General features: G+C 54.9%; 1 protein-coding gene across 1 annotated transcript in view; it reads left to right on the top strand.

Annotated features, from left to right (window-relative positions):
• Positions 1 to 6: 6 nt before the first annotated feature.
• Positions 7 to 17,677, top strand: part of Fam102a (family with sequence similarity 102 member A) — a 34,242-nt gene continuing 16,571 nt past the window's right edge. Inside the window, exon 1 of the mRNA XM_015497539.2 lies at positions 7 to 464. Coding sequence (XP_015353025.1) covers positions 319 to 464 — 146 coding nt within the window. The 5' untranslated portion in view covers positions 7 to 318. The remainder of the gene's footprint in view (positions 465 to 17,677) is intronic.

Consider the following 17,677-nt stretch of genomic DNA (forward strand, 5'->3'; position numbering starts at 1 on the left):
GCCCTCCACACTAGCGCCTGCCTCCTGGGCCATGCCCTGCCGTTTACATGCTGGTGAAGCCCCCGGCCGCCCCGGGCCCCTCCGAAACCCAGCTGCCCGAGGGTGAAGCCGGCCCGCCCGCGAACTGGACTGGTCACTCCGACCTGGGGCTCCGGACTCAGATCCCTGCTCGCTCGGCCGCCTCCGCCACCATCTGGGCGGGATCCGGCTCTGGGGTTTTGGAGGAGGGGGTGTGTTGTAAGGAAAGGAATCCTGGGGATTTCTACCCCTTCCCTTTTATTTGGCCTTCGGGGCTTTAGACTCAGGGAACTCGCCCACATGGCTTTCTTGATGAAGAAGAAGAAATTCAAATTCCAAACCACTTTCACCCTGGAGGAGCTGACAGCCGTCCCGTTCGTGAACGGAGTCCTCTTCTGCAAGGTCCGGCTGCTGGATGGCGGGGATTTTGTCAGCTTGTCGTCAAGGTAGGAGCTAGGGCGTTCGTGCCTGCAGGGGATGGGGGTGGTGCTGGCAGGGATCTAGTCATTTGGCAAGTGTGGAAGCCCCCCTGGGGCCCGGAGGATCCTGGGCATTATGTGTTTGGGGCAGGTTTGCACAAGACAGAACCTGGCCTAAGTAAGTTGGTAGAGTGACAGTCACCAGTCTGCAGGTGACCAGCCAGATACCTGGGGTTCTGTTTTTTCAGGCCCTGCATGCAGCCCTGTAGGCCCATTCTGCAGACTTGCATGTAGAGCCCAGTAGGATTTGGGCCTTGAAGGAGTGGGTAGGGAAGGGGTGTTCCAGGCTACCTTGCAGTCCAACTGGCCAGTGGGGCTGTCATATGATTTAGAGACCCAGCCAGCCACAGGATTTCTGGCTTTCCACTGTGGCTGGGAAGGCCGGGTTGTAGGCACTCCCCAGTCTGGCTGGAGGGTGGTGGCTGGATTTTGGCCAGTCCAGCCTCCTCTGAGTGACTGTCCTCCTCTGGCTTGAGCTGGGCTACTTTGCATTGCAAAGGCTCTTGTCAGTAGGCTGCTGCCCAGTGTGAAAGAATGTTTGATCCCCACCCTGTCAGGTCTAGCTGCCCAGCTTATTGCTGAATGTCACGGAACTCCCAGGCTGTTACTTGCTGACTGGGCCCACCTGGGGTCTCACAGTCCTGGCCTGTCCAGAGAGATCCTTGGAGTCCTAAAGATGGGGATTCGAATCCTGGCAGTTTCTGGGCTCCCTTTTCGTCTAGGAAATTGGGCCTGATACAGGTCTCATCCAGAGTAGATAGAATGGGGTGCAGGGCCTGGCCCATGGCCTGGGACACTTGCTCCCCCCACCCTGTCTGCCCTTTGCTCCTCAGGCCTTGTGGGCCTGTTAGCTGCAGCTGCCTCACTATTCAGAGATGGAGGTGTGTGTTACAAATGGAGAAACTGAGGCCTAGAAGGAGGAAGTAAGTGGCTTTCCAGGGAACTTGCAGGAAGCAGTGTCAACTGGACTTGGCCTGTTTGGAGACCTGTTGGATGAATCTGGAGGTGGAGTGCTCTCTGAGTGGGAGGTGGGGAAGAAGAGGGGAGCTGCTGGCCTAACCAGATTTTGGAATCTCTGGTCCACACAGAGTGGGGTACCTCTTCTGTGCACTAGCTCCCTGTTCTGGGAGCTACTTATCTGAGGAATTTGAACAAGGGCTGTCCCTTGTGGTGGGGGTGGCAGCAATCCTTGGTTGCCTGGGAAGCCTGTGATCCTACAGCCACCCCACACAGTGCCTCGTGGTTTCAGAGGGCTGTGCTCAGAGCTAGGGCCTGGAGTTGGCTACTTATTGGCTGGGTGACCTTGGGTGAGTTACCCAACCTTTCAGATCACAAGAGCCAGCAATTGTTGTTGCTGAGCTCCTTGTTTTGCTAGCACCTGTCAATACCTTGACTTTGTCATGGAGCAGAGGTAGAGGCCAGGGCATAGAATTATCATTGGCCCCATAGGATTATCATCCCCATTTTACTGAGGAGAAAACTGAGGCACAGAGTGAATGATTTGCCTGAGTTAATAAAATGGAACGTAGATTCAAACTCAGGATTGCTTTTAACCATTACCCTGTTGTGCCCCAGAGCCTCAGTTTCCCCTTTTGTAAAATGGGTTATAAGAGGGATAGATTATGTATGTACTGTGTCTGGTCTGGAAGATTGATGCAGCAGAGGGGTACAGCAGCCCAGGTCTTAGGGGGACATCCCCTTGGAATCAGCAGCGTGCCTACTGTGAGCCAGGATGGGGACAGTATCTTGAATCCCAGGGAGGAACTCATAATGAGCCCCAGCCTGAGGTCTTGCCTGGCCTCCCAGGCCCTGTAGCCAATCTCACTCTACCCGTCAGCCTTTCCGTTGTGTGCTAAACCTGCCTCCTCATCCAGGAAGTATGGAAAGTTCCAGGTCTTAGCCCACATGGTCTGGATTTCACCTCTATTTTCCCTTCTCTTCTGGCAAGGGGCCTCAGATTCCCTGAACCCAGCAGAGCCCAAACAGCTTTTCCCAGCCCTCATCCTGGATGAAACCTGAGTGGGGAGGAGCTGACATTGAGGCCCACAAGGTGCTGGGTTCCTGTTTGCTGCTGGGCAGGTGTGACTGGAGAGAGCAATGATATTGGAACCAGAACCCAGTTTAGAACCACTTTGGCTTTGGCTGGGCTTTTGCCCAAGAGATGGGGGCTTCTGGGTTCCTCCTCCTTCCACCCACACCCCATCCACCCTGGTCTCTAGCCCAGAAGCCCTGCCTCACAGGCCACTCCTCCAAACCACCAGGGCCCCATTGTTTACAAGTTGGGGTAAGGACTGGGGTGATTGGACCTGGTTAGATCCTGGGCCCAGATCCAGTAGTGCATTCCCCCCAACCCCAGGGACCTTTGAGATGGCTCAGAGCCAGTGTTGGCAGCATGGGCTCTGTCACAGTGAACTGCCTGAGGCCCCACCCTGCAGCACCCGCCCTCCTAGCCAGAGTGTTTCCCTCTGTGTTGGGTGCCATGGCAACAGCTGGGAACTCTGCACTGCCTGACCCAATTTGAACAGGTATAGCAGGTGGTACACTGGGGCTGGACCATTCCCCAGCCTTATCATTCCGACACCTCCTGTGAACAGTAATCCTCACAGCCACCACATTCGGAGCCCCGTGCAGTGTGCCAGGCCCTGTACTGAGTATTTTGCAAGTGGTATCCCCATTAATCCTTTGCCATCTGGAGAGGCACTGAGATCAGATAGAAGTCACCAGGTGGGAAATGGCAGTTGGGGAAATTCTTTTATCATGGTTTAAAGTCCTTTTGCCTGTGCGTATGCTGCATGTCAAGGAACTCCTCAAACGCATGGTCAGTTGAATCCCCATAACCACCTTGAGCTGAGGGCACTGTCCTCGCTATGGATGAGGGTGCCGGGGTCAGGAGGACTAGGCCACTGTCACTCAGCTGGAGACTACTGAGATAGGACTTGAATTTCAGCAGGTCTGGCTCCAAAACCCTGTCCTGCTATGGTGGCAGTGGGTGAGGAGCAGCTAGAGACCCATGTGACATTCCAGACCTTTAAAGAAGGCTTTTTTCAATAGATAAGGTGGTACAGGAAAGTCCAGTTCTGGGTAGTGCAGAGGAACTGAACTAGATCATGGGAGGCACAAAATGAAGAGTTCTCAGGACCCTGAGGCAGGATGGGACTGGGGTCACTGGATTTGGAAGCAGGAAGAGGCTAGCACTGGGGCATAATGGGTTCCAGCCTGAACACCTCCCAGGTGGAGGGATCCAAGTATGTCTGGGAGGCTTCTCTGGGGTGGAACAAGTGGGGCCCAGAGGGATGCAGAGGTCCCAGCCAAGTCTGAGTCAGAAAGTGGCCAACCTGTCCTGAGGTGGAAGAATCTCAAATATTCTGAGAGGGTTCTGCTCCCAGCTGGCATGGGTCCTTTAGCTTGCCCCACGTAGCGCCAGAGGAAGGGAGTGCATTGTTTAGCCAGTGGGTGGGGAAACTGAGGCCTAGGGCAGAGCAATGACTTGTCAGGGTCACTTCATAGGAAGAGCAAACGTGAGGTGACTGGTCTGGCCCTGACTTCTGTCCCCTGTGCCTCAGTACCCCTCAAAACACAAGCCCTACCTGCCTATTGTGGGCGCGGCTTTGTTCCCACTGGGATGGGAGGCCCTGGAGAAAGGCCTTGGACAGATCAGCTCTGCAGATGGAGGTGCTATGCTTAGGCCCAGCCCTGGGGAGGCCAGGCAGGCTTGGTCTTTCCTCACATGTGCCATACACTTGGCCAGAGCCCACTGGCCTTGCCCACTCTCCTTGAAAAAAGCTGCAGAATGCCACTTGAGGCTACCACTGTTCGAGCCTGCTCTTAGGGATATCTTGGTGTGGAGCTTTGGGAAGGCAGGATGGAGAAGGATTCTCAGATCTGTCCCAAGGGGCTGAGGGGAGCAGGGACAGAGCCCTGGGCTGTGGAGGCTCAGACACTGGGAAGGGAGGAGGGGCCAGCAGACAGGTTCCATTCTACATTTTTTTTAAAAAAAGTTTTATAGTTATAGATAGACAACATGCCTTTATTTTATTTATTTATTTTTTTATGTGGTGCTGAAGATCGAACTCAGTCTTACACATGCTAGGCAAGCACTGTGCCACTGAGCTACAGCCCCTGCTGTAGCTGATTGCACTTTTTAAAAAATATATATTTTTTATTTATGTTTTTTAGGTGTAGATGAACACAATACCTTTATTTTTAAAGACCTTTATTTTATTTATTTATTTTTAATGTGGTGCTGAGGATCGAACCCAGTGTCTCATGTGTGTAGGCAAGTGCTCTGCCACTGAGCTACAGTTGCAGCCTCCATTCCACTTTGACCCAGTATTCACCATTGGTCCTGGGCTTCCAGAGATGAGAGGACCAGACCGCCCTGTTCCTGTGAACTCCCAGTGGGTGGGGCCAGTGTGCCTGGCGGGCATCATGGGAACTTTGTAGCCTAACAGATGTGGGGAGTCTCCTCTTGGATCCCATTAGCCCCTGGCAGACCAGCTGGGGAGGCGTTTCTGTCCAGGCATGTGTCCACTTATTATCAGGTGTCGAGTGAGCGCCCATCCAGGTTGGCATGGTCCTGGCCTCACATAGCTCACTGTCTCATGACGGGGCTCGTCAGTGCCATAGGGAGGGCTTCCTCAAGGAGGGAGTGCTGCATGGGAGCCCCCGAGGCTGCGTGGCGTGGCCTGGAAGAAGTGGGAAGACTGTGGACTGGAGGGCCCTGGCCTGAGGCACTGCCTCTTTAGGGGATCAGGCAGGGCACGTTCGTGGGTTCGTGGGTTGGGGTACTGAGAGGGAAGGAAAGGGATAGAGTAAGGGATGGAAAGGAGACAGGCTGCTGGCTTTGGGAGTCCTCTGAGGGGCAGGGGAGCAGTGTGGCCTGCTTTGCCCACTAGGATGGTAGCTCTTAGCTGCCAGGTAGAGATGATGGAAGGGGGCTTGGAGAGAGAGGTGGAGTGCTGGTCCAGCCCTGGGGGGGGGTGGCGGGCAGAGTGGGGAGGGGGTTCTTCACCCTAGTGGCTCGGCACCATGCCTAGTGCGTGGAAGGTGCTGGAAGATGGACATTCAGAGTATGCACAGTGGCACACGTAGCCGGGGTTCTGTGGAGCCATGCAGTGCTCCAGGAGTTGTTGATCACATAAAAATCTTGACTTTCAGTTTCTTTCAAGTTGGGAGATCTGACAGCAGTGCTGCCTGGCTGTTTGGCTTAAGGGAATTTGCAGCTGCCTCCTCACGTGGGCTTCCTGCCCAGGGTTCCTCTGACCCCACCAGCACACCCTTGGGTTCCTGGTGTGATCTTCGTCCCTTGTTTTACCTGGACCAGCCTAGTCCCTGGGGCCCCTGTGGAAGCCTTCTGTATGCAGGCATGGGGACAGAGAGGCCTATGGAGAGAAGTCCTTCTGGCGGGGAAGTGGACAGGGCCAAGCTAGTAGCCACAGAGGCCAGAAGGGTCAGCAAGGTTGTGGCACCAGGTCAATTGCCAGCTCCCTTCAAGGTCACGTCAGGCTGCTGGTGGCCAAGGTGAGACCTGAAGCTGCCCAGCCTCTGCCTGGCCTTAATGTCTGCTCCTTGGACCTGACTTTTGATGCCACCTGGCCATATTGTTAGCAGGTGCCAGCCTGGCAGCAGCCCTGACCCAGGTCACCAGGCTCCATGGAGCCAGAGCCGCTCTCTAAGTCCTGTTCCTTGCTTGAAGCTCCATTCTGGGAGATGCCTTGGCCTGGGGTTCTTAGCAGCAACCATTTTGCGTGCATGGAGGTGGCCGGAGGCCCAGAGTGACTTTGAACCCTCTTAGTACCTGGGAGTCCTAACTTGCTTTCAAGGAGCCCTGCATATGGGTACTGGGATAGCTGCTGGCAAGTCTGTGTACAGACCTTAGGAGCCTAGGGACTCTGGAGTGGAGACCTGGCAGTAGTACTGTGGCGACAGTTTAGATCTGTCCTCCTCTCACCATGCAGCCATGGGAAGGTTGGAGCAGGGGAGAGCTGCCAGATTTGCTTAGAAAAGACCTAGACAATTAGAACAAATAATTAATTAATTAAAAAGAAAAGACAAGACCTAGAGCTAGTGTGGGTGGGGAGGGGGTTGGCTGCTCATTATCCACCTCTCCTGGCAAGTGCTTGGGATTGGGGGGACACCAGACCTGTCCTCAGGCTCCAGAGGTAGGCTGCTGTTTGGTTGGCTGACGCTGCCCAGCCTGTTCCTGGCCCTGGTGACTTCGTAGGGTTAAGGTTGCAGACACCCAGGGCTGGGAAGAACTCTCAAATGTAGGCCCCAAACTCCCACATCCCCACCCTGCCCAGCTGCTAGTGTCCTGCCTAACTGGCAGTGGACAGTCCTCATCCCCAGCCCGGCCAGCTTGGTTCAGTGGTTGGAGGAAGGAGCTCTGATAAGAGATTCTCTTTGCCTATTGGGTTTTTGTCTTGCCCTCCTCTCCCCTTGACCTGCCATTCACTGCCTGTGACCTTGGGCAAGGGACTTTAGATCCCAGCCTCCTCTGTGACCCTCTCTTGAAGCACAGAGTCTGCCTCGCAGAGTTCCGGGGAGGATGTGGTGAGATAACACCTGTCAGGGTCCAGTTTGGCCGCTGCCCATGGTGGATACAATGTATGCTAAGGTCTGCCCTCCTGTCTCTGGGCTGAGTCCCAGCTGTGCCAAATGATGTGCCCCACTTGCCCCTGGTAGCTGGTATTCTGCTGTGGGCCAGGATGATGGGGTGCTGCCAGGAAAGGGCACTTCCTGCTCAGGGCCAAATCTCTGCCCCCTGCAGGGGTGTGAGTAGGCAAGGAACGTGCCTGGTATCTGAGCTCAGGCGAGGGGCTGCATGCTTTCTTGCCTCGTTAGCTTGGATCTGCCCCATATGCAGTGCCTCTGCACGGCCAGCTCAGGGACTGCTCTGGGAGGCAGGAGACAAGCGGTGGAGGGCCCTGGCTGTCAGCCTGCTGGTGGGCAGGGGCATAGGTGAGAGAGCCCGGGGCCTCCGGGCCCTCACTCACCCCTTGCCCTTCTGGTTTCTCTTTGTCCTGCATCTGCCTCGTCCTCTGTTCTCCCTTCCCACTCCTGCCTAGCCCAAGAGCTACCTCCTCTGGGAAGCCTTCCCTCGCCTTTTTGGCCTTGTCACACCTGTAGGCCCTCATCTCAGGGCACTGGTCCTCATCCATGTGTCTGGCTTCCTCCCCAGGCTGTGGGTCCTTCCTGGGCAGTAGTGGCCTTCCCTGCACCTCAGTTCTGGGGCCTGCTGCTGTGGACTGGTGCTGCCCTGGGCTGGGACTGTTTTATTTTTTCCCCCTGGTTCTGGGGATTGAATATAGGGTCATGCTACTGAGGTACACCCCTGGCCCTCTTTTTATTTATTTTTGAGACAGGGTCTCACTAAGTTGCCAAGGCTGTACTCAAACTTGTAATCCTTCTGCCTCAGCCTCCCAAGTTGCTGGAATTATAGGCATGAGTCACTGCACCCTGTACCACTGTGCCCTGCAGCCAGGCTGGGACTTTGCTCCCTTGGCTCTGAACCAGTGAGGGTGCTGGTAGGGACTGTGTGGCAGCCACTGCCAGCTGCTGAGCCCAGCCCCTCCCCTAGCCTGTGCTGGAGGTATCAGTCTGTGTCAGGAGCAGCTTTCACCCACGCACCAGGCAGCTGGGTGCCACCATGGGCTCAGAGGCTGTGACTGAGAGGCAGCTGAGGGCCCTGCTGGCGGGAGTTGGGTGACTGTCCTGCAGGGACAGCAAAGTTCACAGCAGGCTGGGGATGGGGGAAGGGGCCTGGTGCCACAGTTGTACCTTGGCAATGCTGGGTCACTCTCCGACCACGGCCAGGGGCTTTGCCCTGCAGCCTCAGCTTCTTCCTCCACATGGGGATGCTCACTTGGGGGCAGGAGGGCTCCCTGAGATCAGGGTGTTTGTGCTTAGCACATGGCCAGGCCTCTGTAAGGTAAAAACAGACCGAACCTGCTGAGAGGGGCTGCAGAGCCTGGGCTGGGGGTGCCCAGCTGGGTCCTCTCCACCTGCAAAGCAGCCTTGCATCTCGCCACTTCCTCTCTGAGAACCAGACTCTCTGCACACATGTGGGGGCAGCACACCTGTGGTTTGTGCTCTGCGTAGTCCCCCTCTAGTTGCTCTGTGATCATTTCCTGGGCATCTTCTGTGGCTGGGGCCCTGGCTGGGCCCTGCAATTGCAGCCCCCTCCAGGATCCCTTCTATAGGGGAGGCACATGAATCTAGTTAGAGTTCCAGTGACGGTCCCAAGGAAAGATGTTGGCCTGGGTCCAGGGGATGGGTGGGGTTAGAGGACAGCCCCAGGTGAAGAGCCGGTGGCCTGGGAGTGGGCTTGGGATAGGCAAGGGCCTGGAGAGGGGTTCCATCTGAGGGGTGGGAGCTCGGAACAGGTGGAATCAGAGTAAAGTTTGTATTTTAAGGACAAGGACAGTATAAGGTGGCCTGCTGGGGCTGCAGGTCACAGAAGGGCAGGTGAGTGTCAGCTGAGACACTCCCCACCCAGTCATCATGGAGTGACTGAAAGCAGAACTCAAGGCACCCTCTGCCACTGCTGCCCCTGAGGACCAGCGCACAGACACTGTAGAACAAGAAGGCGGGGCGGGGCTGGGGCTGGGGCTGGGGCAGAGCCCCTGGTGTCAGACTGTGAAGCCCTGGGTGCGATCCTCAGCACCTCATAAAGATAAATAAATAAAATAAAGATATTGTATGTATCTACAACTACAATAATAATAATAATAATAATAATAATAAAAAGAAGGCTGAGACAGGTGGTGTGATGACATTTGTATAACGTTTAGAAGTGTCCAGTACAGGTTGGGTGAGGGTTACGTCTGGAAGGGGCTTCTGGGCCTGCCCTATTCTGCTTCTGGAAGTTAGTTTCATGAATATGTACCCTGAGCTGCACTTTTCTGTGCCAGAAACAAGTCTCCAGATGCCCTGCACCTCTAGGCAAAAATGAGGCACCTCTTTGGGCATCAGGAAGCCTGGGGGAGGTCCTCGGGATGTTGAGCAGGCCAACCTGCACCGTCCTGACCCGTGAGCGTCACTCTGGTTTATAAGACAGTACCTCGTCTCGCGGCTGCCGGCAGTCCTCTCTGGCTGGGAGTTTTTCTTCTGTCTCTTGCAAACCCCAGCAGGGCTTACGGGGCAGTTCTGAAGCTTGGTAGGCTCCTAAGGTGCCAGGCTGCTGGGTCTCTCAGCCNGCCAACCTGGATGGGCGCTCACTCGACACCTGATAATAAGTGGACACATGCCTGGACAGAAACGCCTCCCCAGCTGGTCTGCCAGGGGCTAATGGGATCCAAGAGGAGACTCCCCACATCTGTTAGGCTACAAAGTTCCCATGATGCCCGCCAGGCACACTGGCCCCACCCACTGGGAGTTCACAGGAACAGGGCGGTCTGGTCCTCTCATCTCTGGAAGCCCAGGACCAATGGTGAATACTGGGTCAAAGTGGAATGGAGGCTGCAACTGTAGCTCAGTGGCAGAGCACTTGCCTACACACATGAGACACTGGGTTCGATCCTCAGCACCTCATAAAGATAAATAAATAAAATAAAGATATTGTATGTATCTACAACTACAATAATAATAATAATAATAATAATAATAAAAAGAAGGCTGAGACAGGTGGTGTGATGACATTTGTATAACGTTTAGAAGTGTCCAGTACAGGTTGGGTGAGGGTTACGTCTGGAAGGGGCTTCTGGGCCTGCCCTATTCTGCTTCTGGAAGTTAGTTTCATGAATATGTACCCTGAGCTGCACTTTTCTGTGCCAGAAACAAGTCTCCAGATGCCCTGCACCTCTAGGCAAAAATGAGGCACCTCTTTGGGCATCAGGAAGCCTGGGGGAGGTCCTCGGGATGTTGAGCAGGCCAACCTGCACCGTCCTGACCCGTGAGCGTCACTCTGGTTTATAAGACAGTACCTCGTCTCGCGGCTGCCGGCAGTCCTCTCTGGCTGGGAGTTTTTCTTCTGTCTCTTGCAAACCCCAGCAGGGCTTACGGGGCAGTTCTGAAGCTTGGTAGGCTCCTAAGGTGCCAGGCTGCTGGGTCTCTCAGCCTTACTTTCCTCATCTGTGAAATGGATAGTAAGCTCTTCTGTGGTGCCTGGATGAAATGGGTGATGCCTGTTATGTGCCCATTATAGACCCTGTGTTTGATAAAGTCTGTGTTTGATAAAGGTTTGGTGGTGGTTGGTATCAATCCAGGGCAATGGACAGAGGGGGCCCAGGGCTGGGAGCAGAAAAGAAAAGCCTACGTTTCTCCCTTTCTCCTGGAGTTTCTCTTCTGTCTTCACGAGGTTCACCCATTCAGACAATTGTGATTAGAGCTGGGCCACTGCCTGGCCAAGATGCATGGTCCCTTTCTGGGGCCCATGCACAGGGGAGACCATTAGACACATCCATCTCAGACCTCTGAGCAGAACAGGGGAGGGGGACATCACCACTTTGCTTGTGCTACCCCAAACCCTCTCTTTGGGGTTGGCCTTTGATGTGCTCGCTCTGAGAGCCAGAGAAGGGTGGCATTGGACTGCAGCAGTTCCTAAGGGGGTTGAGTTGGCTAAAGAGGGTCACATGTTATAGCTGGACCCAGATGTTGGCTGCAGGCAAGCCTAAGACCTGGCCTATTCAAAGGAGTCCCCAGTGTCCAACTCGGTTTGTAGTAAGCGCTCTCTAAATGCATGTGGAGTGAATAACAGAGGCAGGGACTGGCCATTTTCAGAGAATCAGGTGTCCACGGAGGAGGTGGAAAATGGTGAGTAAGGCCCTTGTGGTCCTGCCTGACCCTGAGCCTTTTGTCCTGTGGTTAGAATCCCTGGGAGCTGCTAAGAAAGACTGGAAAAACAGGTCTGAGTTGGTGTCGGACTGTGAAGAAAAGCAGTCCCTACTTGTTTCATGGTCACCTGAGAAATCTCAGGAGCCACAGGGAGGTTGTGGATCAGTGGGAACACCCGGTGGGAGACCCAACGATGGTGATGATTCTTGACTCTGCAGAGAGGTGGGGAGAGCCCAGCTGGAAAGCTGCTGCCTGGGAGTGGCGCAGGAAGGTGTTGGGCAGCCCTGTGGAGCAAGCTGGGGAGGCTCTTGTGTGGCCAGCAGATATTCCTGGGTACCTACTGTGTGCAGGGAACTGGTGTTGGGACAGGGGAGGTAGTTGTAAACACAGCAGGGGCCCTGCCTCTGGGACCTTTGCTCTGGGAGACTGGCTCTGCTCTCACCATTATCTGACTCAGGCCCAGAAGAGGAAGCTCACATGTAGAGGGGGTACCCTCAGAATGGGCCAGGTTGGAGGATGGGGTGCAGAGGACAGAGGTACCCTCAGGACCTGAGTCCAGTCCTTCAGGAAACCAGGCCCAGGAATGGGAATCCTCCCTTCTCTCTCTCCCCCTGTCTCCTCTGGTGAATCAAACACCACCCAAGGGTGAGTCAGCCAGGAGCGCCTGCATGTGCCTGGGCCACCTGCCCAGCCAGCTTGGTTGGAGGCCTGGGGAGACGACCAGATCACTGGTCCTGGGGCAGGGAAGGGGACTGGCTCAGGGGCTCTGCGTGCTCTCTGGAGCTCCACATCCCTTTCTGTGGTTACTGCTGAAGGGCTAGGCCCTGCCCCAAAGGAGAAAAAGTTTATTTAGCACTCCTGTTTCAGAGGTCCCAGTTCATAGATGGCTGAATTCGTTCCTTTGGGCCCAAGGTAAGGCAGAGCATCATGGCAGAAGGGTTTGGCAGAGGAAACCAGCTAGGAACATGGCACCAGGAAGCAGAGTTTATATTTTGTCCTCACCAGGACAAAATATAAACCCCAAAGGAATGCCCCTAGGGACCCACCTCCCCCAGCCCCAGCCTCCCTGCCTACAGTTACCATCCAGTCAAACTCTGTTGAACTCTATCGGGGATTAATGCATGGATTAGGTTCTGGCTCTCCTAACCCTATCTTTGGGGGCATACCTCACATCTAAACCATAATAGGTGCACACTCTGTGCGTGGTAGCAACTCCACAAGACAGGGACAGGTGATGAAAGAGGCCCAGAAAGGTCAAGTGTCCACTGGGTGGCAAAGCCTGATCTTGGACCCCAGTGTCTCTGTCTTCCCATGCCTCTGTGGTGGGCCTGCTGAGCATCTGACAGGCTGAGGAAGGGCAGTCCCCTACCAGGTTCAGCACTGCAGTCGAGGGTCCTGGAGGGGAGGTCGCTACCACAGACCAGTGTGATGGTTGTTGTGTCTTCACTTGAATTCTTGGGGCCTCTGGCCTAGTTCAGTCCTGGAGGTCCATGGGGGTCTAGGATCAGACAGATGGGTTCAGATCACAGACTCTACTATCCAGGAGACCTTACATAGGTGACTTCACCACCTGTGACCTCAGATTTCTAGCCTGTGACATGGGAGCGATGGGCTGTGGATTTGGGGAGGTCAAGCAGGGCACGCTCTTGGTTTAGTGCCTGACTTGTAGCAAGTGCCCAGCAATGGGAAGCTGATCTTGGGCACTTTGCTAAACCAGCCTGTGGGGAGCATTTCCTCACATCTCCCTGCAACCTGGATTGACCTCACTTGTTCCCCAGCACCAGTGGGTCTTGCTGGGTTTGGTCCAGGTCATATCCCACCAACCCTGCATTCTGACCCAGTGAACATCTCTCACTCGGCATGAGCCTGTTTGCAGAGGCCAGTGTGACAGATAACTCATGCTGCTGTAAGACAGTTTCCTGAGAATGGCTCCATTCTCAGCAGATTTCTCAGGGATCCTGCAGCATGGGGACTGGGAGTGCAGACCACCTCTCACCTCAGTGTGATCTGTGGCAAGTGCCTGCACTCCCTGTTGATGTCCTCATCTGTGAAGTAGAAGCAGGAAGTCAATGCTTGAGAAGCCCCCAGCACACAGGAAAATGCCCAGGAATCAGGAGCCAGGCTGGGCCACACTGGGTGGTGGGGGTACCTTTGCTCAGGTCAAAGCCAGCTGTTTACTTTTTTTTTTTCTTTTTTCCGTGCTGAAGATTGAACCTAGGGCCTTGTGCTTGTCAGGCAGATGCTTTACCACTGAGCCACACCCCAACCTAGCATTTTACTTTGGGACCCTTCACTTGCTGTCCCTTGTGGGTTGCTCTTGTAAGAGGAGCAACTCCTGGCATCAGTTGAGAATCACATTCACAGATTGGAGCCTGGACAACAGTGCTAGTCGGCCAGGTGTGGGGGCACACACCGGTAATCCCCAGTAACCTGGGAAGAGGATCACAAATTCGAGGCCAGCTTCAAAAATTTAGTGATGTGGGCTGGGGATGTGGCTCAAGCGGTAGCGCGCTAGCTTGGCATGCGTGCGGCCCGGGTTCGATCCTCAGCACCATATACAAAGATGTTGTGTCCGCCGAGAACTAAAAAATAAATATTAAAAAAAAAAAAAAAAAAAAATTTAGTGATGTCTTAAGCAACTTAGCAAGACCCTGTCTCAAAATAAAAAATAAAAAGGACTCTGGGGGCAGAAGACAGAGCATGGTGGCTGCTTGCCTGGGTCTGTAAAGCAGGGTTGCTGGCACCTGCCTGTGCTGGTTATTTGAAGACCATTCTCAAGGTTATTTGGCTGGAGAGCATCAGGATTCAAGCCCAGGTGGTCTGACTCCAGAATCCTTACTTTTAACCCTGTTAATCCCACCCCCTGCAAGCCTGAGTGACTGACCCATCTCTCACCCCTCGTCTGTCTTGGGGTTTGCAAAGCCTCAGTGTGCTGTGCATTCTGCTTGTTTGGTCACTTGCTGCTGCCAGCTTCCACTCCCTGCCCATCTGTCAATCCCTCAGCCATTGTTAAGGAGTGAAGAAGGCAGCGTGGGGCTCCAGAGGGCTCCTTTGAGTGCTCCAGCATCAGGCCCCAAGTGGTTTGGCTTCTAGGAACTTCTTGCTGTCTCACTGCGGGAGGAGGTGCTGGCCGTGCCAGAACTTTTAACAAGCTGCTTCCCCTGCACGTGGCCCTGAACTCCTGGCAAAGGCCAGAGCTGCTGGGCTGCCACGTTGGCTCTTCCGCCCCGCAGCCTCTGGACGGACGCCTTGGCTGGTCCTCCGGGTGGGCTCCTCCCCAGGCGGCTGCGCTCTTCTCCTCGTGGAAGCACTGGCACATGTTGTGGATTTAAATAGTTTACTTTTTGACTCTCGCTGCCTGGTCTGGGCTACTTTCATCAGCTGGGACCTGGCTTGCGTCTGTCACTGCAGCCGCTTGCTCCTCCAGGAACTCGGCCAACTCCAGGATCTGCTTGCTGGGAGTAGGCAGGGCCCAGGATGGGTGGCTGCATGGTAGAGGAGGGACTCACACGATGGAGTTTGCTAGGTGACCCTTATTACCATTATTATTAATGAGACCAGCCTTCCTAGGGACCCAGGAGCACAGCTGGGCCTGGGCAGTCCCTGGTGCTCTCTCAGGTCTCATGGCTGCCAGGTCCCCCACCCCAGAATCACCTGAGGGCTTGTTTGAAGTGTCTTCCAAGGCCTACAGCAGCAATCCTCAACTGGGGGTGATTTGGCAGTGTCTGGAGACGTTCCTGGTCATACGTGGAGCTGTGCCACAGGCAGGTGCTACTAAACATCCCACAATGCACAAAGCAGCTCCTCAAAGAGGAGCTCTGTCCCAGAGTCTACCGTGGGGACCGGGCCTGCTGGGAGTCTTCATCTGTGAGAAGCTAGTGGATCTGTTCATGCTCCCTGAGTCTGAGTGGCCCTCACTGCTGGCCCCACTCCACTCTTGCGTGCGAGGTTGAGCACGTGCTCTTGCCAGGCAGGGCCCCATGCCAAGCACACTGGTGGTGAGAGTGCTGGGCTGACGGTGCTGCAGCTGGAGAGGTGAAGTGCTAGGCGGTGGTAGGGTGGTCCTGCACCGTAGCTCCATCATGAGGGCTGGGCTCCCCACTAGTCCCTGGGGTTCCCTCTGCAGGGCTTTCTGCTCCTGCTGTGACCACCAGTCACCACTGCACTTAAGCTGTAACTCAAAGAAGAGGCCTCATGGGCCCATTGGTGCCTGGCAGTCTGTGCCCAGGAAGTAGCTCCCATGGCATTGACCCCTTGTTACCCGCATGGTGGAGACCCACCCAGGGCCAAGGCTCTGGAGTCTTGTTGTACTTACTGGTGCTGCAGCTGCTGAGGACGTGGCAGAGAGCTGACCTTGGCAAACCATGGAGCCTTAAATCCAAGGTGGCCCCTACTAGGAGGCCCAAATTTCACCATTTGAGAAGCTGAGGTTGGTAACTCACTGCAGTCTGACCTGCCCCCCTTCACAGCTTCTGAGACCTCTTCATAGCCTTTGGTTGCTGGGAGCCTGGGGCCTGCATCCCCCTCTTCCAGACATCCACTTAACTTTCCTGCTGTCGAGAGCAGTTGACTCAGGAAAATGGAAAGGAGGAGTCTGGGAGTCTGAGGGTGGGCTGCTTTAGGCAGCATCCAGCCCTGGTGTGTAACCTTGGACCTCCCCTCCCCCTTGGACCTCAGCCTTTTCATCTGTAAAATGGGAACAATAGTGGCACATCTTAACAGGACTGCAGGTATCCATTGGTCATGTGATAAATGAAGAAGGAGCTGAAGCACAGGATGCTTCAGTGTTGGTGGCTGAGGGGAGGCCGAGGGGAGCGTGCTCCGAGCAGGCCCTGCCCAGGGAGAGCACACAGCTCTGGCTTTACTCTCTCCTGGGTTCTGGGGAGAGAAGCAGTTGCAGTAAAGACAGGAGATGCGGTCCCTATCTGCATGGGGCCCTGATGGTGGCCCACGACCCTCCCTCGTCTCCTGATACCCAGTGAGGAGGATGCTTTGAAGATGTGGCCACAAAGATACTGTTTTGGCAGAATTCTTTGTATCTTGGGCAAGCCTTGTAGAAAGGAGCCAGGACGTGGCACCATAGAGTCACCCAAGGGCCCCATGCAGTGCAGGGAGACCACCCTTCACAGACAACTCGAGGCTCACAGAGATGGGGCTTCCCTAGACCTTCCAGGCAGTATGGTCCTGTTCTTGGCCTTCTCTCAGCTCTGTGAGAGCTACCTCCTTCCTTCTGGATCTTTCCTGTCCTCTTCCTGCTACCTGGGACATCTTTCTCCCAGATCTTCATCCAGCCCCCCTCAGACTTAAGGTCCCTTGACATCACTGCCACCGGAGCAGCCCCATTCCTGCTCTGCTGGTGTTCTCTGTCCTCTGTCAGAGACTGTAGCAGCTGCCTCCCCACTTGACCCGGGCTCTCCAGGAGGTGTGCCCACATCATGCCCTACACCCTCAACGAGCATCCACAGCAGGTTTCTATGGGTGCGTCACGGAGAGCCAGCTTAGCAGCTGGGTCCAGGTTCCAGGAGAGTGGGGAGGTTCTGAGGATATCCGCTGGTAGGGGGCTCCACTCTGTTTCAGGGCAGCTCAGAAATAGCTGGGTTCTGCCTCTGCCACGGTCACAGTGGCTGCGGCCCAGGGAGGGCTCGCCCTGTCTTGCTGGGATTTGCACGTCTAATTGTGTGTCTTATAGCTAAAAAAGAAACCAGTCTCTCTAATTACCTGTCCCCAGCTGTGGGGACTGGGAAGCACGCCCTAAACCCTGACTGGTGGGGCCAACTGGCAGTGCCTCGGCAGGGGGTGGCCCAGGACTCAGGCCGCTGGTACTTCACGCTTTGCTTATACCCTGCCTTCCTACCCTCATCCCATCGTCTCCTTTTTCAATTTAAATTCAATTAACTGGGCACAACTCTTGGGACCAAACGATGGTGGCATCCCTCACCTGCACCACAGACCTGATGAGCTGCCGCCTTCCTTCTGTCCTTTGTCCCCTTACACCAGTGTGAATAAGCTACGTCTGGAGAGCCAGGGTTCTGGGCCTCCCTGGGCTGAAATGATCTCTTCCTCTGGGCTTTGGTTTTGTCATTTTATTTTACTCATTTATTTAGTACTAGGATTGAATCCAGGGACTTGTGCAACCTGAGATTTTGTCATTTTAAAATTGCATTTCTGGCTGGACGTGTGGCACGCACCTGTAATCCCAGCCACCCAGGAGGCTAAGGCAGGAGGATTGCAAGTTCAAGGCCAACCTCAGCAATTTAGCAAGGCCTTAAGCAACTTAATGAGACCCTGTCTCAAAATAAAAAGGACTGGGGATATGGCTCAGCAGTTAAGTGCCCCTGGGTTCAATCTCTGGTCCCATCCATCTCCCCACCCCACCCCCCAACCCCGCCTCCCCAAAAAAAATCGGA

This window comes from Marmota marmota, unplaced genomic scaffold, assembly GCF_001458135.2.
Source record: "Marmota marmota marmota unplaced genomic scaffold, marMar, whole genome shotgun sequence".
Taxonomy (NCBI): Eukaryota; Metazoa; Chordata; class Mammalia; order Rodentia; family Sciuridae; genus Marmota; species Marmota marmota.